This window comes from Pelobates fuscus, chromosome 1 (assembly GCF_036172605.1).
Source record: "Pelobates fuscus isolate aPelFus1 chromosome 1, aPelFus1.pri, whole genome shotgun sequence".
In the NCBI taxonomy this organism is placed as follows: domain Eukaryota; kingdom Metazoa; phylum Chordata; class Amphibia; order Anura; family Pelobatidae; genus Pelobates; species Pelobates fuscus.
In genome coordinates, this window is record NC_086317.1 from 68,795,394 (window position 1) to 68,819,599 (window position 24,206).

The 24,206-nt window shown below is 43.1% G+C and overlaps 1 protein-coding gene across 1 annotated transcript in view; it reads left to right on the forward strand.

Moving 5' to 3' along the window:
• Positions 1 to 2,342: 2,342 nt before the first annotated feature.
• The window catches only part of BAZ1B (bromodomain adjacent to zinc finger domain 1B), a 38,055-nt gene continuing 16,191 nt past the window's right edge, over positions 2,343 to 24,206 (forward strand). Inside the window, exons 1-12 of the mRNA XM_063449561.1 lie at positions 2,343 to 2,693; positions 8,402 to 8,518; positions 9,453 to 9,597; positions 10,532 to 10,730; positions 11,117 to 11,238; positions 14,412 to 14,609; positions 15,132 to 16,809; positions 18,426 to 18,564; positions 19,011 to 19,147; positions 20,252 to 20,360; positions 21,123 to 21,221; positions 21,350 to 21,527. Of these exons, the coding sequence (XP_063305631.1) occupies positions 2,578 to 2,693; positions 8,402 to 8,518; positions 9,453 to 9,597; positions 10,532 to 10,730; positions 11,117 to 11,238; positions 14,412 to 14,609; positions 15,132 to 16,809; positions 18,426 to 18,564; positions 19,011 to 19,147; positions 20,252 to 20,360; positions 21,123 to 21,221; positions 21,350 to 21,527 (3,237 nt within the window). The 5' untranslated portion in view covers positions 2,343 to 2,577. The remainder of the gene's footprint in view (positions 2,694 to 8,401; positions 8,519 to 9,452; positions 9,598 to 10,531; positions 10,731 to 11,116; positions 11,239 to 14,411; positions 14,610 to 15,131; positions 16,810 to 18,425; positions 18,565 to 19,010; positions 19,148 to 20,251; positions 20,361 to 21,122; positions 21,222 to 21,349; positions 21,528 to 24,206) is intronic.

Sequence of the window (24,206 nt, forward strand, 5' to 3'; positions counted from 1 at the left end):
GCCAGCCAGCCAGCGCTTATTGTCACTAGCCATGTTTACCGGCCAGCCAGATCTTATTGTCACTAGCCATGTTTAGCAGCCGGCCAGCTAGCTCTTATTGTCACTAGCCATGTTTACCGGCCAGCCAGATCTTATTGTCACTAGCCATGTTTACCGGCCAGCCAGCCAGATCTTATTGTCACTAGCCATGTTTACCGGCCGGCCAGTCAGCTCTTATTGTCACTAGACATGTTTACCGGCCAGCCAGATCTTATTGTCACTAGCCATGTTTACCAGCCGGCCAGCCAGCTCTTATTGTCACTAGACATGTTTAGCAGCCAGCTAGCTCTTATTGTCACTAGCCATGTTTACCGGCCAGCCAGATCTTATTGTCACTAGCCATGTTTACCGGCCAGCCAGCCAGCGCTTATTGTCACTAGCCATGTTTACCGGCCAGCCAGATCTTATTGTCACTAGCCATGTTTAGCAGCCGGCCAGCTAGCTCTTATTGTCACTAGCCATGTTTACCGGCCAGCCAGATCTTATTGTCACTAGCCATGTTTACCGGCCAGCCAGCCAGATCTTATTGTCACTAGCCATGTTTACCGGCCGGCCAGTCAGCTCTTATTGTCACTAGACATGTTTACCGGCCAGCCAGATCTTATTGTCACTAGACATGATTACCAGCCAGCCAGATCTTTTGTCACTAGCCATGTTTACCGGCCAGCCAGATCTTATTGTCCTAGCCATGTTTACCAGCCAGCCAGCTCTTATTATCACTGGCCTTGTTTACCGGCCAGCCAGCTCTTATTGTCACTAGCCATGTTTACTGGCCAGCCAGATCTTATTGTCACTAGCCATGTTTACCAGCCGGCCAGCCAGCTCTTATTGTCACTAGACGTGTTTAGCAGCCAGCTAGCGCTTATTGTCACTAGCCATGTTTACCGGCCAGCCAGCTCTTATTGTCACTAGCCATGTTTACTGGCCAGCCAGATCTTATTGTCACTAGCCATGTTTACCAGCCGGCCAGCCAGCTCTTATTGTCACTAGACATGTTTAGCAGCCAGCTAGCTCTTATTGTCACTAGCCATGTTTACCGGCCAGCCAGATCTTATTGTCACTAGCCATGTTTACCGGCCAGCCAGCCAGCGCTTATTGTCACTAGCCATGTTTACCGGCCAGCCAGATCTTATTGTCACTAGCCATGTTTAGCAGCCGGCCAGCTAGCTCTTATTGTCACTAGCCATGTTTACCGGCCAGCCAGATCTTATTGTCACTAGCCATGTTTAGCAGCCAGCCAGCTAGCTCTTATTGTCACTAGCCATGTTTAGCAGCCGGCCAGCCAGCTCTTATTGTCACTAGCCTTGTTTACCGGCCAGCCAGCTCTTATTGTCACTAGCCATGTTTACTGGCCAGCCAGATCTTATTGTCACTAGCCATGTTTACCAGCCGGCCAGCCAGCTCTTATTGTCACTAGACATGTTTAGCAGCCAGCCAGCTCTTATTGTCACTAGCCATGTTTACTTACCAGCCAGCCAGCTCTTATTGTCACTAGCCATGTTTACCGGCCAGACAGATCTTATTGTCACTAGCCATGTTTAGCAGCCAGCCAGCTCTTATTGTCACTAGCCATGTTTAGCAGCCGGCCAGCCAGATCTTATTGCCACTAGCCATGTTTACCAGCCAGATCTTATTGCCACTAGCCATGTTTATCAGCCAGCCAGCTCTTATTGTCACTAGCCATGTTTACCGGCCAGCCAGCTCTTATTGTCACTAGCCATGTTTACCGGCCAGCCAGCTCTTATTGTCACCAGCCATGTTTACCAGCCAGCCAGCTCTTATTGTCACTAGCCATGTTTACCAGCCAGATCTTATTGTCACTAGCCATGTTTACCAGCCAGCCAGCTCTTATTGTCACTAGCCATGTTTACCAGCCAGATCTTATTGCCACTAGCCATGTTTACCAGCCAGCCAGCTCTTATTGTCACTAGCCATGTTTACCAGCCAGATCTTATTGCCACTAGCCAGTCGGCTGCAGTGAGTGTGTTTAGCAAAGCAATCAACACAAAGCAAAGCGGATACCCGGATGTTGTTGCTTTTTAATGCGCATGTATATAACAATAAAGTTCATCGTATTAAAAAAAAAAATCACAAAAAAAAAATCAATATTTAATGACATTCTGCGACCCCGTTGCGCGCGCACGCCGCAACCAATCTTAGAAGGCGAAGGTAGAGACAAAGGGGGCGGGGCCAGCCTTTTGCCGATTATCCAATTAGAGGAGCGCAGAACGTCGCGCCGGCTTAGCCCCGCCCGATAGGGAATCTGGCGGAGGCGGTTGAGAGGGCGTGGCTAAACGGTCATCGCAGTCAGGCTAGTGTGCGCCCCGACAAGGAGGCGGAGGAAGCCGGCGACGGAAGGGAATCTCCCGCCATTTTTCAATCCTTTCCCTTTATTTAGAGTTTGTGACGGAGGCGGGCGGGAAGCCGGCGGCGGAGGTTCGGACGGACGAGCAGGCGTTGTGTAGCTGCAGGATCTCGGGCTGAACGGGCCGGCCTCACAGGGACCGCTCTCCCCCGGACACACGCACCGCTCCCGGGATGGCGCCGCTGCTGGGCCGCAAGCCCTTCCCTCTGGTGAAAGCGCTGAGCGAGGCTCCCGGAGACGGGGAGGTGTTTACAGTGGAGCACTCCGGGGAGGCCTTCCGGAGCCGGGAGTATCCTTCCTGACAGGCCGTGATGGCGGGAGGGAGGACGGACAATGGGGATTAACCTGCTCGCTGCCGGGGACTGCCCAAACATCCCAATAACGGGGTCCGACAACTAGTGACCGGCTGTCCGGGAACTACAACTCCCATCAGGCTCTGCCAGCCTTCACGCTTGGAGAGCATCATGGGAGTTGTAGTTCTATAACCGATGGGCGAATTAGACCTCCGGGCAGCCAGGCACCTGGGATCCTAACTCATAGTGCTCAGGCTATCACACTACTACAACTCCCATGGTGCTCAGGCTCACACACTACTACAACTCCCATGGTGCTCAGGCTCACACTACTACAACTCCCATGGTGCTCAGGCTCACACTACTACAACTCCCATGGTGCTCAGGCTCACACTACTACAACTCCCATGATGCTCAGGCTATCACACCACTACAACTCCCATGATGCTCAGGCTATCACACCACTACAACTCCCATGGGGCTCAGGCTATCACACCACTACAACTCCCATGGGGCTCAGGCTATCACACCACTACAACTCCCATGGGGCTCAGGCTATCACACCACTACAACTCCCATGGGGCTCAGGCTATCACACCACTACAACTCCCATGGGGCTCAGGCTATCACACCACTACAACTCCCATGGGGCTCAGGCTATCACACCACTACAACTCCCATGGGGCTCAGGCTATCACACCACTACAACTCTCGTGGGGCTCAGGCTATCAGACCACTACAACTCCCATGATGCTCAGGCTATCAGACCACTACAACTCCCGTGGGGCTCAGGCAAGCTGAATGACAGGCTGTGTAGAGCAGGTGGTGTGCTGTAGGTTAGATATTACCACTTGTTTTACTGTCTGGGGGCAGCTGGTAGAAGAGGTAAGTAGCAGTTCGTGCCCATGCTCTCCACTGATGGGGGTTTCTTTGTTCCTGTTGTGTGGATGCAGTGAGTTCACTTATAGGGTATGCTGGTTGGAGAAAGGACTGTATGTGGTTTGTCCTGTTGTCAGGACAGAGTTCTCAGCCATAGAAGTGTCTGGTGTGGGATTGTGCCAGAATCTGATAGCAACTGCGCGTTCCATTCTGTTCTGTCTTTAAGGAAGTGAAACACTTGGTTATTTCATGCTTAGTGCAATATTATAGACTTGGAGTGAAGGACATGTCATACTGTTGGCTGCCTGCAAAGTGCTTCCACCTCCTATTGGAAGAGGTGTATTGCAAATTAGTGAGGTGTTCTTTGTTGTTTTTTTTCTTTAGTGGTCGTAGGCATAAATTACTAAAACATATTCATCATTCTGCTAAAGTCTGAATTTAACAAGGACACAGTTGTGTTTCATTAGGTATTCAGTACTTATATGAAAACTGTTAATCAGATCTTTCACACTTGTGTATCATTCTGTGCTACAACAGTCTAATCCTCTTCCCTTATGTACATTCCTAGCTATTAATGCATTGGCTTGCAATATGATTGTGTGCCTCTGTGCTCTTTTGAACTTCATGCTAACCTTCTAAAAAAAAAAAAAACACCTGCTTTCTGTTAATTATGCAAAATAAGTAAATATGTTTTAACCCTTTGAAAACCAGTTCAAGAAAATCTACTTGTTAAAATCAGCAAAGATTCTCTAGATGTATTTCTGTGCTATAGGGTACCATCGTTCAGTACTCTATATAAATGTATCATAGCTCTTCCTGTCTAGTAGATGGGTGGGAGGAGATTTGGAAGTTCATGTGGGAAATTCATTGGTTTCCTCTTTCCTGTGATGCGGTCTGAGGCCTTGTTACACCTTTTTAGATTTGTTCTATTGTGTGGTAGTGTGACTGTATTCTATGAAGTTTGTCTTAAAATCATTACATTTTTTTGTTTTTAAAAGGAAATAGTAATTCTGTGTGTGTGTATAGGAAAACTTTCGTAAGCCTAAGAAAGCATATTTGAAGTTTTGTTTTCTTTCAAGTGTTTAGCAGTTATTGCTCCATTGTTTCTGGGGGCTTTGTCTTCAGGGGTGATAGTTACCATTTAACGGGGGGATGAGAAAGCATCCGTAGACACTGTAATTACGTTCAACTATTTAAAAACTATAGATTCATGTTTAAGTCGCATGCTCCACATAAAGTATTCAGTCATGTCTTCCACATTTGATAGAGCTGTGTGAACACTTTCCTTCGTGGGTCTAACAATTTTTGTGTCATATTAACATGGGCCTATCTTGTATCACAATTGTATAGGTCTACTTAATGCTTGTTTCCTGCTGTGGTGCTGAGATGCCAAAATTAACTATTTCCTAAACTCTATGTAGTAGGCAGCTTTTCAACGTCTGTTGCATAACTATTGCTTGAAGTAGGACATACAATGAAAACATATGTGACATTCGACACTCTTATAGAAGGGGGGAAATGGAAATATGTATGTATTTTTATGCAGTTTTAAGGCATGGCTAGTGTAGTATTTGAACGTTTTAAGCAGTGTATGTGTTTGTTAAATGGTTTTACATTCCTGCTTGCATACGCTATAGTCTTTAAAGGGAGACTATAACAATTCTTGTATAAGGTTTGTGTCTGTTCAGTAGACACTGGGTTGTGAAATGGCCAGTAGGAGTACATCGTATTAATTAGCAGGTGTTTTCTGAACAGTAAGAAAACTGCTACACCCAGTCCCTCCATTTTAGTAAAACTCTGAATTTATGGTATCGGAGTTTGGGTTGTTTGCGTTCCTCGCTATTGGGGTAAAAAGGTGATGCCATTCGTGTAGTCCTATCAAATTGTCAGTGTGTGGAAACTTATTGTATATCTTTGTTAAGTAGACTTTTATGCTGACAACATGAAATCTAGTATTAAGTTTGAAATGTTGTGTGGGTCCCAATTTAGCACTGTTATAAAAGTGCCAGTTTCTCTCGAAATCTGTACTTTTTATAAACTGAAAGAGGACCCTCTGTTAACTCGTAATCCCCTAATGCAAGCTTAGCTTAGTGTTTCTTTACAGTCTGCTGTAATGGTTATGATGTAAGGAGGTCCCTGGCAATGTTTGCCCTCTTACCTGGATACCTCTCTTATTCCTGTGATATAATAGTCAAGCACTGTATTAAACTCCATTATCTCCAAACATAAAAAACACACATTTCCCAAACGCCCCAAAAATACCCTAAAACACACAATCCCCCGATGGCCCCGATCAGGGTAAACATATCGAACAATCACCCAGATCGGTTCAGGAATTTCGTGGAAGTTAGTTTTGGCCGACCGTACACATGGTCCCATTCCCAAAACCATTCCATAGAATCGCGGCTAAGTGCCGCTGGGGATCGACCGGGAACCGCATAGTTTTTATGCCGAAGATAGTTATAGGGCATTTGCCGCTAAGTCCCCCTGAAGTCTATTCGCGGTTTTGGTCCATGCGAACGGCTGCCAGTGAGCTAGTTTGGCTCTATGGAAAGTGCCGAGCCAGGGGGAATAAAATATGGGTTTTACAGTCGCTGACCTGGCCATAGTCTTTTGGCAAGAGGCTGGCAAGCAGGCCCTTCCAAGAACAAGTGACGAGGGTCAGTTTTTCACACCGCCCACACCAGTAACAGACAAGAGAAACTGTGACTAGGCAGTAAGACTGCAGGGACATGATCTGTAGACCAAAACGGTTTAATTAAAGACACTCGAGGCACCCACACAACTTCAGCTCATTGAAGTGGTCTAAGTGCATATTCCCAGGTCCTTTAAAGGGAAACTATAGTGCCAGGAAAACAAACTCGTTTTCCTGGCACTATAGCTTCCCCCTTTGTGAAGGTTCCTCCCCCCATGGTGTAGAAGAGGTTAAGAACACCTATCACTTACCTGGGTCCAGTGCCGATGTCTCTTCATTACAAATTATCTGCAGCCATTGACACAATAGTATCTCTGCCCAATGTCTAGAAGTTTCAGGGAAAAACACAGAGACACAGTAGTCCTTACTTAGACTCAGTATATCTTTTTATTAGTTTGGATTTCAATGAAATTCCAACATTGTCCGTGTGAGTATTTTTTATCTTTATGAAATACTCACTTGACAGGCCAGGTTGACAGTGCTGCTCTAAAGGAGCATTGTGTTTTAGTGGACCCCCTATTTTTTTTTTATTGTGTGTGTGTGTGTGTGTGTTTGTATATATATCATTCACAAACTTGTTTACATCTGATTTGAATAGTTAACATTTCATAGTGTGTGTCACTGACCATGACCATGCAGGAAACTCTGAAAGTGTGTTTACACTCTAAAACTGAACCTGTGCACAGGCTAGGACTCAAATGCCATAATGAAACCAGGGACATGCCAGCATTCTTTTTGCTTAAGTGCAGCAACATTTGAAATGTAAGATACCAACCTTTCAAGGCATAATAACTGCAGGATTCTTACAATCTGTATTGTTGGTGTGCATTGATTACTTTGATGGTTTTCTTTGAGTTGTGTATGTGTGGTGGGTTATATTTATTGTAGAGTGGAACCTTGGAACTCGAACTTAATCTGTTTCAGAAGGCTGCTGTTTACATTGCTGCATAAGAACGCCTCCACACCTGATAACCAGATAGCTTCATCATATCACCTGATAACCAGATAGCTTCATCATATCACCTGATAACCAGATAGCTTCATCATATCACCTGATAACCAGATAGCTTCATCATATCACCTGATAACCAGATAGCTTCATCATATCACCTGATAACCAGATAGCTTCATCATATCACCTGATAACCAGATAGCTTCATCATATCACCTGATAACCAGATAGCTTCATCATATCACCTGATAACCAGATAGCTTCATCATATCACCTGATAACCAGATAGCTTCATCATATCACCTGATAACCAGATAGCTTCATCATATCACCTGATAACCAGATAGCTTCATCATATTAATCTGCAGCAGCCTAAAAACAAATATGCTCCTTAGGTTCAGAGTTGGAAAAGGTTTAGTATTTTTGATTATTGCTTAATGTCTGCATCCATTCTGTAAGTTGATTAATCCGCCTCTGCACAGGCGACAAGTTGCATTTACTAACCAGCAAACACACAGTACTACACAAAACACTTAATTAACGCTCTAACCGAACTAAAAGGGCAACACAATACAGAAGTGTATAAAGCGCGAAGCAACCAACTGTGAACACAAAAGTTCAACTAAACAGGCAAAGACAAATCCGCCTCAGCGCAGGCAACCAAATGTATATACTGTGTTAAACCAATGCATAAGCCCCTGCGTGGGCAATCACTCGCTTTATTACAAATCAGTTTGATGCATGAAGATATATTGTGGAACCAATAAAAATATTCAAAACACACAAAAAAAAAAGCCATAAGAGGTGCTTCCTAGTCCAATGCTCATAGAGATGCATTGCTTAAATGCATCTGAGGAGATGCTAATTGTTGCAGCGTGGTGTTTTGCTGCGCATGGGCAGTAGCATCCTAATTCTTTCTTATTGAAAAGCATTGGATTTTCTAAGATCAAGCTTGTTCACAGCTATAGAGGTGGAGCTACATGCTCCAGACGGACGTGGAAGAAAATGTGAGTAAAATTACCATTTTACTGATATTGGAGGGGAACTGGGGATCTTTAATAGTTTAACACGATAGTGTCAGGAATACATGATTGTGTTCCTGACATTAGTGTTTCTTTAAAATAACGTTTCGGTCATGCCAAGGCTTGTTTGCATTTTCCTGACCTATTGTACTACAGAGAGTATGAAGCACGTCTGGAACGATATGCAGAACGGATCTGGACATGCAAGAGTACGGGAAGCAATCAGCTGACTCACAAAGAGGCCTGGGACGAGGAACAGGAAGTGGCAGAGCTGTGAGTAGTAGTACTTTAAGATGGCTTCTAATTTTTATGTATACTAATATAATTCTGAACCTGATTAGCTGAGTACGGTACAATGCTACAGTACTGAATGTAAACAAAGTACAATGCTAAATGTAAAAAGAATGTGGGAGGAAACATATCAGTCATGATTAACGTGTCCGCTTACAGTTGTAAACTAGTGAGTCTGTCCCTGGCCTTTATTTTTCAGCCAGTTTCTTGGTCATACTTTGTTTTGGGTGGTCTTAGGTGGGTTTTTATTTTACTGTTTAAATGAATATATATTTTATATACAGTGGTTTTCCCACCGACCTAAAACAATGTTTTATTTTTTGGGGGGGGGGGGTCGGTCTTGTGCAACATAGTTATAGCAGACTCTTATTTTACTGTGCCTCAGTGTATGTAAAGGTTGTAGGGTTTTTGTTTTTATTTTGAGGGATTTTGCAAACTGACCTCTGGCTGCCCTTGCCATAAGGAGAGAGCATCCAGAGGTAGATTACCATCTAGATCTGTGGTTTCTAAACCAGTCCTCAAAGCATGCCTAACAGTCAAATATTGTGTTTTTAGAAAAAAAGAGAGGAAAAAAAAACTGGGTAATGCCTTAATCATGTACCAATAGGTGTGTCTTGAGGTCTGGTTGTGAAACCATTGAGATGGTGGTGTAAGGATGGAAAAATCACAATTCTACTTTGACTAGCCCTACCTTGTGGTCTGATCTATCTATATCTTGTAAAATTGTCATGTTTGAATAAATATTGATTTTCTTGACTCGATATTTCCAGTTGCTACAAAAAAACCTTAGAATTACTACTTGGGATCTTGATTATTGTGCAGTTTGTCATGAACCCCATTAATACAAATGAACGTTACTTGACTTTTTTTTTTTTTCTCTCGTGTGGTAATTTTTTTTAAATTTTATTTTATGTAGCTTGAAAGAAGAATTCCCTTTGTGGTATGAAAAGCAGGTGCTAGAGCTTGTTCACCATAACACAATCTCCTTGGACAAATTGGTTGACCAGGCTTGGATGGAGATAATGACAAAGTATTCTGTAGGGGAAGAGTGTGAATTTGAGGTATGCACTTGAGGTTGGCTAATTGCACTATTTTGTGGTCTTCGCCTTTTCTTTTTTTTATTACACCACTAGCATTTACCTCTTTAAAATAAGTTATAGATGTTGTATAGTATAAGATTTTATTTATTATAGTTTTAAACTTTACAGTTTTGTCCACTTTAAATTAAAATATTCAGTGTTTTTTTTGCCACTGTAGTTTTATTTTTACCAGTACAATTCCAACTTAGAACTGAGCCCCATGAGTTTATAATCTAGTATTTTAGCACTTCTGAAATGTCCTTAACAAGAATTGAGTTTGGAGTATGTTTGTTTGTATTGCATCAGGACTTCTCATACCATGTACAAGGTAGTGCTTTCTGGTGCCTTGTAAGTACTGTAAGGGTCCTGCTGCTCTGTTAATGCAGCTAGCAGAACATCTGCAAATGTAATATGAGCCAGCTGCGTTGCTCCTGTCTACATCACAATAATCCTTTACTAATTGTCTCCAGCAGCCAGCTTAGCCATACCCTTTCCTTGCTGTACTAATTCATCCCACCACAACCCCTGCCTTTTCTCTGCTGTGCTATGACTTCACTGCTATCACACTGCCTCTTCCCTGCTTTACCCTTTGTTCCGAACGCCAGTCCCACCTCTTACATGCTGGGGGATGCCTCCCCCTTCCAACATGTAGGACACAATGTGACTGCTGCCACCTTGTGGGGAACATAAAGATGTTGATGACAAGCACCCAACACAATACCATAATTTAAAAAATAAGTTCAATGACTAGGACCCCGAAGCAAAACTGGTTTTGATTTGGGGAAGAATTTCTTGTAGAACCTATCTGTGCATGTGTGGTGTGTATTGGTTTGCATGATAAAACTAGCTTATGAAAGTCTGTGGTGGTTTATTAATGGTGTAAGTTAAAGTCTCATTTATATTAAATTTTGCATAGGTGGGACCAGAAAAGTACTTGAAAGTGAAAATTGAACAAATGCATCCTCTAGAGACTGATGAGATGCTGGCTACAGAAAAAAAGGCTGATGCTGCTTGCGATTCTCCATCAAGTGATAAAGAAAACTCCAATCGGATAGCTCAGGACAACCAGTTGAAAGAAGAAAGTCGATTAGATACACTGAGCAGCCTTAGAGAAAGTATGTACTGTGGCTATTTACAAGTCTCCTTTTTGTTTCCTGAAAATGTTACCTTGTGCTGGGACATACCTGTGACTTGACCGGACAGAATGGCAAAATTGTTTCTAGAAAAGCCTTGCTGCAATTCATTCACTAAAGCTAGAATTGATAGGGGAATAAATAAAAAAACTCTTTTAAAAATAATGGAACAAATTCTCCCATTCCGATATCTTTGTAGCTTCTGTATGCCTAATACATGAGCATTTCTCTTGCTCTCCATGCTCTAGAAATTCCTATTTAATAACCCCCTCCTGTGACACTGTAAATCTATATTTCCTTTTACCGTATGTTTTGTATTAACATGAATTCATAAACCTTTTCAACCTTAATGGTTTTCTATTCTGCAGGCGACAGGGCTAGACGCTCTCCTCGTAAACTTCCTGTAAGCTTAAAAAAGGAGGAGAAAAAATGGGTTCCACCCAAGTTCCTGGCACACAAATATGACGTGAAGCTACTCAGTGAAGACAAGGTAAAGTACATCAAGCTGTGTGATCGCCTCCTCTTTCTGTCCCACACACTTAACTGTTTCTCTGAGTGTGTTTTCTCTCTTTAGTGTTGTCCTGCTTTTACATGCCTTACTATTCAATATATTAAACCGCACATTTACTATTTACATGTTGAAAATGTCTGTATAAATAAAAAGTTCATGATTGTCATTCCTTGCACCAATTATAGAAAAATAGTAGAATATGTCAAACGAATGTGTGGTGAGTGTGCTTGTAAACATGCTTATGTCTATATATCATATGTATGTATGTCATTGCTAAACACAGAAATCTCACTTTAACAATGCTCTCACTACTGCAAGGGATTCTGGGTAGGCAATTGCAAATGAGCTCAACAAAGAGCCTCATAATTACACTTTATACATGGATTCCTTAGTGTGTCTGCTGTATAGAACAGCTTTGAAATACAACTCAGGAAGAGGAGCAAAGCCAGTGAACTCATGGATAGCTGTTTTGTTGTTAATGCTTGGGGGGGGGGGGGGGGAGATTGGTAATATATGTAAATGTTTTAAAGAAAACATGAGTGAGCAGGCAAAACACACTTCTTTTATTTCTTATGGGATTCATATTCAACTGTAGGTTATAACAGAATGGCACAATCTTAAATGAAAACATGGCAGCAAAGAAAAAAAATGAAATGACCCCTGTTAAAGTCTGCATACCCTTAGTTCTTAATATTGTGTATTGTCCCCTTTAGCATCATTGACCACGTGCAGTCTTTTGTAATGGTTGTCAATGAGGCCCCTAATTCTGCCAAAAATGCATTCATGTCATGCAAAGTCTTTGGTCATCTTGCATGAACCACATGTTTGAGATCTCCCCAGAGTGGCTTGATGATGTTTAGGTCAAGAGACTGTGATGACCACTCCAGAACCTTCACCGTTTTATGCTGTAACCACTGGAGGGTCAACTTGTGCTTAGGGTCATTGTCATGCGGGAATGTCCACGAGTGTCCCATGCGCAGTGTATTTTTTGGGGGAGTATTTTTTGATAACTTGCAACATTCATCTTGCCATCAATTTTCACAAAATTCCCCCGTGACTTTAGCGTTCACTCACCCTAAAAACAGTGAGACCTCACCATGCTTCAGTGTTATTGCTTGTTCACTATAGGCCTTGTTGACCCCTCTCCAACCACAGTGCTAATGGTTGTGACAATAAAACTCTATTACTGTGTGCCTGTAGCAGTGAGGCGTGTCAAGGTGTTGTCGGGCATATTGTAACCAGGCTTTTTTTGTGGCATTGGTGCAGTAAAGGCTTCTTTATGGCAACTCGACCATGCAGCTAATTTTTGTTCAATTGTTGTATTGTGCATTTTCCAGAGCAGCCTGTCTTTCCCCTAAGGTTACCTGTGTGTTTTTCTTTGTATCCCAAAGAATTCTTCTGGCAGTTGTGGCTAGAATCTTTCTTGGTCTACCTGACCATGGCTTGGTATCAAGAGATCCCCGAATATTCCATCCACTTAAGTGATTAAACAATACTGACTGGCATTTTCAAGGCTTTGGATATCTTTTTTCATCTTTATAAAGTTCCATTACTTTATTACGCAGGTTCTTTTCTGCTCCCCATGACTCTGTATCTAGCCTGCTCAGTGCATCCATGTGAGAGCTAACAAACTCATTGACTAATTATACACAGACACTAATTGCAATTTAAAAAGCCACAGTGTGGGACATTTACCGTTTTTAATTTACCGTATTTTTCGCTCCATAAGACGCACTTTTCCCCCCCTCAAAAGTGAGGGGAAATGTCTGTGCGTCTTATGTAGCGAATATGAAGCTTTACTTACCTGTCTTGTAGCGTTTCTCGGCAGCACAGGGCGCACCGCGGTACTGGAACTTGAATTTCATGTTCCGGTTTCCGGGGGGACTGAAAGGAAGTGCGCACTCAGCTCAGTGTGCGCACTTCCTTTCAGTCCCGCCGGAAACCGGAACATGAAATTCAAGTTCCAGTACCGCGGTGCGCCCTGTGCTGCCGAGAAACGCTACAAGACAGGTAAGTAATTATGGGACAAGGGGAGGGGGACAGTATGGGAGGGGGGATGAAGACTATGGGGAGGGGAGGGGGGATGAAGACTATGGGGAGGGGGACAGTATGGGAGGGGGGATGAAGACTATGGGGAGGGGAGGGGGGATGAAGACTATGGGGAGGGGAGGGGGGATGAAGACTATGGGGAGGGGAGGGGGGATGAAGACTATGGGGAGGGGAGGGGGGATGAAGACTATGGGGAGGGGAGGGGGGATGAAGACTATGGGGAGGGGAGGGGGGATGAAGACTATGGGGAGGGGAGGGGGGATGAAGACTATGGGGAGGGGAGGGGGGATGAAGACTATGGGGAGGGGAGGGGGGATGAAGACTATGGGGAGGGGAGGGGGGATGAAGACTATGGGGAGGGGAGGGGGGATGACGACTATGGGGAGGGGAGGGGGGATGACGACTATGGGGAGGGGAGGGGGGATGACGACTATGGGGAGGGGAGGGGGGATGACGACTATGGGGAGGGGAGGGGGGATGACGACTATGGGGAGGGGAGGGGGGGGGGAATATTCTGAACAAACTGTCCCTTAGTAAGAAACACTATGGGACAGTTTGTTCAGAATATATTGTTTTCTGGGTTTCTTCCTCTAAAAACTAGGTGCGTCTTATGGTGAGGTGCGTCTTATGGAGCGAAAAATACGGTACATTTTAATCAGAGTGGGTCACCTTGTGTGTCTGTAACAAGTCCAAACATTCACGGGTATGTAAACTTTTGATCAGGGCCATTTGGTGGATTTCTGTTATGATTTAAAAAGAAGCCAAAAAAGTGATATGATCACTATCCTTCATATAATCACTAAGACACTGATCAATAAGACTTTTATTTTTTGTTTACATGATCAGTCATATTTTCAAAATCAGTGCCAACGTTTCACAATTTCTGCCAGGGTATGCAAACTTTTGAGCACAGCTGCATATCATGTTATCAACAGCATGTATGGTTGCAGTTTTGGGGGTCCTCCTTTAACCAGACATCTCTGGCTTCAACTGGACATTCAGGTGTTAATTGGAGAGAGGGTACATTTAATCTATCTGGGAATTTTGACTTGAGTGCTTTAATAGAAAAAACTAATTTTACTATTTTCATTTTTGGCATTTAGGTAATCAGCCATGTTCCTGTAGACAGCTTGTATAGATCAGAGCGTCCACCCAATAAGGAGATCCTTCGTTATTTTATACGTCATAATTCGCTGCGAATTGGCACGGGAGAAAACGCACCATGGGTGGTGGAGGATGAACTTGTGAAAAAGTATGCACTGCCAAGCAAATTTAGCGACTTTTTACTAGATCCACAGAAAGTAAGTTGTGACTTTTTTAAATGTTATGTTTAAGTATTTTGGTTCTCAATTTGTGGTTTTGCTGTGGGTTTTTTGTTTTTGTTTAGTTATTTGCACATAGGTGATCTTTATCAATATTCCTCAGTGGTAAAGGAAAATATCATCTTGGTTACTGAGCATGCTTCTAAAAAACAAACCAGGTATTTCCACCTTTCAAACCATATAAAGAGGTTGTAAGTATGCCTGAAGTATGGAAAGATGGCACATTCTGTTGGCACTGCTTCAGTTTTAAAATGTCTGTTTTGGAGTATTATCTGATACTGATATTTCGTCTGTTTAATGTAAATGTTTTCAAAAGAGCAGAGTGCTTTCTATAGAGCATGCTTACAAAAAAAAATTGTGAGATGGGTGGGATTTTTTTAAATTTTAAATCTGGAATAAGGAAGATACAATTAACCAGTCTGTATAAATGGACAACGCTCTAAGCTTCAGATTTTTTTTTTTTTACCTAATTTTTATTTTTTACATTTTTTTTCCCTCTAGTATATGACTTTGAATCCCTCTCCTGGAACAAAGAGAAAAAGCTTATGTTCTCCAGATCGAAAACAGGCCAAGAAGGCCAGAACAGATGGAGGTAAAAAGTCTCCACTCAGCCCCACAATGTGGTGCCAGGTTAACCTAAAGAAGACAGTACTACATGGGTCTCCGCTGAAATTGAAGAATCTGGGTGATCATGCCTCACAGGAGGAAATAGAACAACTGATGAAGATGATGAGTTCAAAATCCAATTTCAATGGCAACAAGAAAGGTGGGAGTCTCACTGGAAAGAAACAAGATAAGAAAAAATCCAAAGGAGGGAAGTCACAGCTTCTGAATGGTCAGAAAATATCTGGTAAGGCTCGCTCTCCTAAAAAGAACTTGAAGAACCCAAAAATGAAGCAGATGACTTTACTGGAGATGACCAAAGGCTCCTCTAAAGTGTCACGGCCATCAAAAGGTAGCTCTGGCACTCCGAAATCAAACAATAAACCCCATAAGCAGCTACCTCCAGTTGCTCTCCATTTAATCTCTTATTACCGCGACAATAAAGATCGTGAAGATCGCAAGAGTGCACTGTCTGCTTTCATCTCTAAAGCAGCGAGAATGCTTTCTGCAGAGGACCGGAACAGACTACCTGAAGAACTGCGGGAGTTGGTGCAGAAAAGGTATGAACTTCTGGAAGAGCGGAAACGCTGGTCAATGATGACTGAAGAGGAGAAAGAAGAGCACATGAGGCAGAAAAGGGCAGCATTGAGAGCACGGATCAATGAGAAAGCTAAGGAGCGCAAAGCGAAAGAGAGAGAGGAGCGTCTGGAGAAACTGAAGAGGTATGAAGATCAGGAACTGACTGGAAAGAACTTGCCAACCTTCAAATTGGTAGATACCCCTGAAGGTCTTCCCAACACACTCTTTGGGGATGTAGCAATGGTGGTAGAGTTTTTAAGCTGTTACTCAGATCTTCTACTGCCAGATGGACAATATCCAGTGACCTCCGTTTCTTTAATGGAGGCTCTTGCAGCAGAAAAGGGAGGCTTTATGTACCTTAACAGAGTGCTCGTAGTGCTTCTTCAGACTCTTTTGCAGGATGAGATCGCTGAAGACTATGGGGAATTGAACATGAGGTTATCAGAAATTCCGCTTACCCTGCATTCTGCTTCAGAACTTGTACGCCTCTGCCTTCGTAAGTCAGATTCCCCTGCTGGAGAAAGTGAAGGGTCAAACAAGGAGGAAGAGGACAGCGAGGGCTCTCCAGTCTTTCAGGATGATGAAGTGGAAGACGAGTTTCTGGAAAAGTTGGAGACATTTGAGTTTTTCGACCTTACCACAGAAGAAAAGCTTCATATTCTTGCTGCTCTCTGTCACCGTATACTAATGACTTACTCTGTGCAGGACCATGTAGATGCAAAACAGCAGTGCTCTGCTGAGCTGTGGAAAGAAAGGCTTGCTATTTTGAAAGAGGAAAATGATAAAAAGCGAGCAGAAAAACTAAAACGAAAGGAACTTGGGGCTAAGGGTAAGGAAGAAAGTGTGCCCCCCAAGATTGCAAAAAAGCCAGAAAAGGTTGTAAAGGCAGACCCAGTGGATCAGGAAGCAGAGGATATGATCAGTGCTGTGAAGAGCAGGAGACTACAGGCCATGCAGGCAAAGAAAGAGAAGGAGGAATCAGAAAAGCTGGCAAAAGGTGAGGGCTGTATATTTACTTTACAGTGGTTTACCAGTGTCTTTAGTCTTGCATGGAATTAAATTTTACAGCAAAGCTGACTGCATATTGCATTTTTATTGCTTTCCTTATATTGCATAAGTTAAAAAAAAAAAAAAAAAAGTTACAGTCCCAATATATACTTGTGAAAAAACTTTTTATCAATGTGCAGCAACCCAGTGGAACTTTGTGACTTCAAAAGTATAACAAATACATACGGGTGCATAGTAAATTTTCCAACCGTAAATGTGTTAAAAAATAAATATGAAGTGTAAGCCACTTAAGTGCAAATAAAGAAACATGTTATTTGCTAAACAGGCTTAGCAATTCTTAAAGGACCACTATAGTGCCAGGAAAACAAACTTTTTCCTGGCTCTATAGTGTTGATAGGTCCCCACTCCCACTGGGCTGAAGGGGTTAAAACCCCTTCAGCCACTTACCTTTCTCCAGCGTGGGGAACTCTCCTCCCTCCGTCAGTGCCGCATGCGCGGCAAGAGCCGCGCGCATTCAAACCGCCCATAGGAAAGCATTTCTCAATGCTTTCCTATGGACGTCCAGCGTCTTCTCACTGTGATTTTCACAGTGAGAACAGCCTCTAGCGGCTCTTCTCGGAAACTGCTATGTTTACAACTGCATGGTAAACACCAGAGGGACCTGGGACCTGGCACCCAGACCACTTCCTTTAACCCCTTAAGGACCAAGCTTCTGGAATAAAAAGGAATCATGACATGTCACACGTCATGTGTCCTTAAGGGGTTAAGCAGCAAATGAGTTGTTTCAACCTAAAACAAAACTGATATAAAGAGGGGAAAAAATAGTGCAGATCAGTAAAATAAACAAATTTAGATGTTTTCTATATGAATAAAAATTACAAGAAAGGAGTAGATAAGTGTCACTCCACTGTCGGGCATAGGGAGGACTAATTCCTAGGAGCAAGCTTCTTTGACTGCAGATGAAACCACAGCCAGTCACCTGAATATTTCTAATTGAACTTTGTTCCAAAGATAATTAAAATTAAGAGCACATCTGCAGCTGTCCCAACTCTGTATTCCTTTGCCTCCTCAGTCTGGACCTGGCGTTTTTCGGGTATGCTACGGGTATCGCCTAAGGCTTTTAGGGCTTTTTCAAGTGCATACTGAGAACAGCTGCAGAGGTGCTTGGACTTTCTTACATTTCTTTTCACCCAATTTCGTTTCTGTTCCTTTTTAACTTTAATTATTTTTGTAATAAAGTTCAATCAGAAGTAACAAAAAAGGGAGTAATCGAAGCTATGCTTCTAATAAAGATATACAGCAGCCACCAATGTAGGCAATCGGACAGCTAGAACGCTTTATTTTTGAGCAAGTAGTGTTTGGACTCTAGGCTAGAACTTAGAGGTTCCTGATTGGTCTCTTAAATTTGTGTGGGGGAGGTCTGCCTACAACTGGAATTAGAAGAACAGTCGAAGATTCTTCACAAGCGAACCTTTTCAGATATTTCAAAATAGGCTTCCGCGTCCCCTTCTGAATATTATTAAGCAGATGATATTTACTCTGATGCCGGTGCACTAACATTCTACATACATAAAGATGTTAACGTTTCTAATCTCTCCTATGCAGAGCGAATGGAAAGAGAGGCTGAGGAGGAGAGGCTACGAAAGCAGAGAGCATCACAGGAGAAGGCATTTCACGAGGGAATTGCTAAGGCCAAACTTGTGTTAAGAAGGTCTCCGATTGGTACTGACCGGAGCCACAATAGGTAAGTAAGAGATGTAAATTTAAAAATAAAAAGGCTTATTTCAAGTGTCAATTTCTGGAGTGTAGTTCACTTTTAAGATGTAAAAACAGAATGCCCTGCTGTGTGCTGTTATACATTCTTTAAAGGAACTCTACTCTCAACTTCTTTTCAATGAAGCAGTCATGAGGGCTTGAGTTTCTGGGTGCCATCTTACTTTAAAGGCAGACTCCAAGCACAGTAACTGCTGTAATGGTTATGGTGATTAGTGTTCCCTTAAGTTTTAAAACTGCCTTTTAATGGTTGACCAGTTTAAGCTAAGACTATTCCCAGGGATTTCAGCCCACACAACTTAATGGGAAAGGAGCACAGATTGCATCATCCTTGTATAGGAGCTTGGTTTTAAAAACATCTGGATTTTGGTCTCGACACGCTTTTATGTCCTAATGTTTAATTTGCTTTCTTTACAGGTATTGGCTTTTTTCTGATGGTGTTCCTGGGGTTTATATTGAGAAGGGATGGGTTCATGACAGCATCAATTACAGTTTCAGTCTTCCTGAACTGGAGGATGAGGAGGAGGATGAGGACGACAACCAGGATGCTGAAGGTAAGTTAACTTTAGAAAATTGTCATGCAAATGACACTAGGTTGTTGGTTTTTGGAGCAGTGGTATTTTTTTTAGATAGAATATATCTAAAATATATCTATATATCTCTGACAAATTCATTTTATGTGTTTCATCTGCACTAGCCATGCCTAAGAAATTATGCTCATTTTTGGTGTACTGTTACACTTTTGTGGTGTGAGAAAAATAAAGAATAAAAGAATAAAAAAAGCAAAGTATGCTTATGACACGCATGCAAAAGTCATGAAAAAATGGCAAACTGTCTCTCTGCATGCAAAAGAGAGCACGCATTGATTGTGTGTATGTACATATTCTTTGGAGCTTCCCATTGAAGTCATGCTGTGGCATCGTACAAGCAGGTGAAGAGTTCAACTTTTGCTAGAGCAAAGCATGTGCTAGTGCAGTGGTTCCCAACCAAGTCCTCATACTCTCTAACAGTCCAGGATTTAGTGATTTCCCAGTTGTGTCTAATGTGTTTTTATAAAGGGGGTGGAAAACGACTTTAGACTCAACAGGGTAATTCCTAAATCCTGGACTGGTATGGGGGTATTTGAGAACTGGATTGGGAACCACTGTGCTAGAAGGATTCACACTGGCCTCTAGAGTAGACCATAAATTCCGGAGTTGGTCTCCGAACAGCTCACTCTAACCCTTCCCGAGTGGCATCTCTGCAATGCTCTTTCTCTAGGGGAAATGGCAACTAAGAATAAGTATTCTTGGCTGGCACTTGTCCTAGGTTCTTGCAATGTCAGGAACGTTGCAAGACTTTTTTAAATTGCACAATTTGGTTTCTCACAATAACTAGGGCTAGGACACGGTAGGTACAGACAATGCAGGAAGCAGGTAAATATGTGGCGTGCATCGAAATTAAAGCTGTACTTTGAATGAAACAGTTGTCTTGAAATTATGCATGTTCCTTCAATCTAGAGCAGCTCTTAACCTGTAAATGTACCAATTAAGAAATAAATGGCTATTAAATGACGTTTGTTAAAATTTTTGACTTAACTGTTCCATAAGCTTATACACATATAAACTAGTACAAACAAAGGTTGAGTTCTAATTTTTTCACTCTTTGGTTTTGTGCAGGTAATGCAGAGAGTGAGGATGCAGAAAGCAGTGTTGGTGGCCCTGAGGATTCTGTCCAGAAAGAGATACAGGTGGAGACCACTGTTCCCAAACAGGGGCAGAACCTATGGTGCGTACACAATCTGACTTGAATGTTGCAATTTGCATTAAATGTCCTTTTAAATAGTCACTCAAAGCACCATGATCTCTTCAGTGACTTGAAGTGGTCATAGTGCCTGGCCTTTATATGTGCAGCATTTCCCTATAAAAAACTGCATTATGTAGCAAAATTCTGATCTGCATGTATTGAGATATATCCCTTGGCTGCTGGACGTGTAACTCCACTTCCAGCAGTATAATTTCTGTGCATAATGGATATGTCTTCCGCATTCTGGCAATGGGCAACAAGTGGTGGCAAGCAGTGACACATTAAGTATTTCTGACATGTAAAGTTATTAACTTATGTTATTGTAAGGATGCAAGAGCACACCATTTAATAACATTAGAAGTTGAGATGTTCTTGGATGTCTCCTAAATGCAGTACTCCTACAGTACACCTAGATGGCCACAAAACGCAAACAGATGCAACTTTCTCTTTTTCTGTAAAAAAATAAATACATGTATTTCTCTTTAGTCAGTTACAGATGCCGGGGGGCAACATGTAGATAACTCTTTGCCCTATAAATGTGAATCGTGTCATACTCAAACTGCTTGCTTTACCTGTATTGGGGGGGAAGGGGGTGTTAATTTCTGTAGAAAAGGAGATGCACTGCTAATCTGATTTTTGAAAACTCACTTTTTGACATCTTTGTAAATCCTCTTGGATATAGTGTGATGGCTCAAATCACCATAATGGCTCTGTGTCATGAACTGTTTCTACTTGTTTGTTCAGGTTCGTTTGTGATACCCAGAAGGAAATGGATGAACTGCTGGAAAGCCTACACCCCCAGGGAGTTCGAGAAAGCCAACTGAAGGATCGTCTGCAAAAGAGGTTAGAAACCTTTGTCACAAATTGTTACTCTTGGAACCTGCAAGTTGTTTTATTACCTCATCACATAGTCCTGCATGCTCCCACATTCCATCTGTAGTACTTAATTTAAGCTTGAACCTTGTTTTCAGATATCAGGACATTATGCATTCCATACACCTTGCCCGCAAGCAGAACCTTGGTTTGAAAACCTGTGATGGCCATTATGAGCTTCTTAAGTTTCTGCGAAACGATGTGATTGAGGTGGCAACAAGGTTACAGAAGGGAGGCCTAGGCTATCTGGATGACACAATAGAGTTTGAAGAAAAGGTAATAAGTTGTGCTTTCTCTTCCACGTGGCGTCTCAAACTTTTCAATATATTTGTGCTGGTAGTTCCAACTTCCTTATTTGGACACATATTTTTTCAGACACTCTAGTGTTGTGAGAAATGGATGGATTTTATTTGTTCGCAATGATTCCAAAGTTCCACGTGTGAAGAAACTGGTTACTATGGATATTTACTTTCTAACGAGCAACTTTTGTATAGGGATTGCAATCTGTGCATTCCGATGTTATATGAAACTGCATAGTTAATCAGAAAACTGACATCAGAAGTGAATCGCAGAGAATTTATAGGAATTGCTGTGCTTGTTAACCCCTTAAGGACCAAACTTCTGGAATAAAATAGAATCATGACATGTCACACACGTCATGTGTCCTTAAGGGGTTAAAGGACCACTATAGTGCCAGGAAAACACTTTTTCCTGGCACTATAGTGCCCTGAGGGTGCCCCCACCCTCAGGGACCCCCTTCCTGCCGGGCTCTGGGGAGAGTAAAGGGTTAAAACTTATCTTTATTCCAGCGCCGGACGGGGAGCTCTCCTATTTACAATGCTTTCCTATGGACGCTTGCGTGCTCTCACTGTGATTTTCACAGTGAGAATCACGCAAGCCCCTCTAGCGGCTGTCAGTGAGACAGCCACTAGAGGATTTGGAGGCTGGATTAACCCTATTATAAACATAGCAGTTTCTCTGAAACTGCTATGTTTATAATAAAAAGGGTTAATCCTAGAGGGACCTGGTACGGAGACCACTTCATTAAGCTGAAGTGGTCTGGGTGTCTAGAGTGGTCCTTTAACATCAAAATGTTATTTTGGCTTACAATACTAGTGTCAAAAGTGATGCAAAAGGAGGGCAATGTGATACCTGGCATGCAGAAACCCCCTCCCCCCCCTTTTTTATATTTTTTTATTTTTTGGGGTTTCCCATATATTCTAGGTGTTACTCCAAACACCATGACCACTGATTTTGAAGTAATCATGGTGCCTGGAGGTAGTATGTGCAGCACTTCACTATAAAACTGTGAACATGCAGAATTTAACCCACCTACTGCTGGAGGTGTAACTCCACTTCCTGAAACATTATTGGTGTGTCTCCAGCCAGCCCGGAACAAGACTTCCAGGTGGCTAATGTGTACGTTTTGCATCTAATGCTAGCTAGCCAATAGTGGCATGGCAAAACACGTGGATAAAATACTAATTTAGGGGGCGGAGCTTACTAGCTGGACAAGATGGACACAATATTTGTCTGCTCCCAACAACACACAAACTAAAGCCAAATATTGCAAAAAAGCAAGAACTTACCACTGCTGACTACCTCATCATCCTGACCAGGGTGAATTTATGCGTTTCCGGTCGCCCCACGCCAAAAAGCAAGGCTGCGACCTACCTCCAGCCGCCACGCTTCTCCCTGGAGTAGTTCCTGGGCGGCTCCCTGGCACACAGTGGACTCTGGAACACCCGATACTCACCCCTCCATCTCTGGAGCACACAGGGGCCATGGGTCGACTGTCCCAGAAGCCCAAAGACAGGAACATAGGAGTCATGCTCCAAAAACCCTCGCAAGCTAAAACAACCCCGGCAGGGGACCACCTTGAAGCTGCCACATCACAGCAAGCACTGGAGGCTCCTGAACCAGGGCCCACTCAGACACCCGAGGCGGCCCTATAACCCCCCCCCCCCCCCCCCCCAAGAGCACACAGGTGGGTCAGCCACAGCAACAAAGGACTATCTCAAAGCGTTGCTGACAGACCTGCACAAAATTATGGATCCAGGCAGTCGCCACAGAAGGCACAGAACGAGAGGTTAAATCAATGGTTACCACGCTCAACAAATTGGTCCTCCAGCTTCAAAGTAACAGCACTCCATGCTCATACAACTAACCACACTGGAGGATCGTAAGTGCCACAACCACGTGAAAATCCGCGGATGAATTGCCTCATTATACCCGGAGGCTATTGGCCACTATATCACCGCCAGGGCTGGCCAAGAAGATGACCCTGGATGGGGCCTACAGAGTTGCTGAAAACCCCAAAAATACCAACTCAACGCCGCAAGATGTTACCTTGAAATGCACCTCTTATGCAGACCGAACCCGCATCATGTCTGCCCTGAGGTCCAAAACTCCTGTACAATTTGAGGACTCACAACTCATGTTTTATCAAGAACTCTCCAAATCTACCCTGCAATGGCACAGGACCATGGCGCCTTTTAGAACTAAACTACATACGGTGGGAATACCCTACCGATGGGGACCCTTAAGCTACCTACAAGTGACCTGGAATGGGACAGTTCATATACTCCGATCCAAAGAAGAAATCGGAAATGTTGATCACCATGGGCCTCACACCACCGGCACCAGCCAGCGCAGTAACCTGGGACCTGGTTCTGAGCATAAACAGCATACCTTTAAAATTACATACTAACAGGTCCTTTTGGAGGAAACCCAGCTTACACACCCATACAGCTATAACGGTAAATCTGATCGGCGGCACGCAACCAACTCGCCCGCTTGGTTAGGGGCATTTCCTATCTGTGCAAACGCCATGTAACCTGCTTTTACTATCTTTGTGTCGATGCATCCCTTAACACTCTCATATGTTCTGCCTTATGCCCACAACAGCAAGTGCCACAGATCCCATTCCATGCGAACACCCACTATATGTGGAAG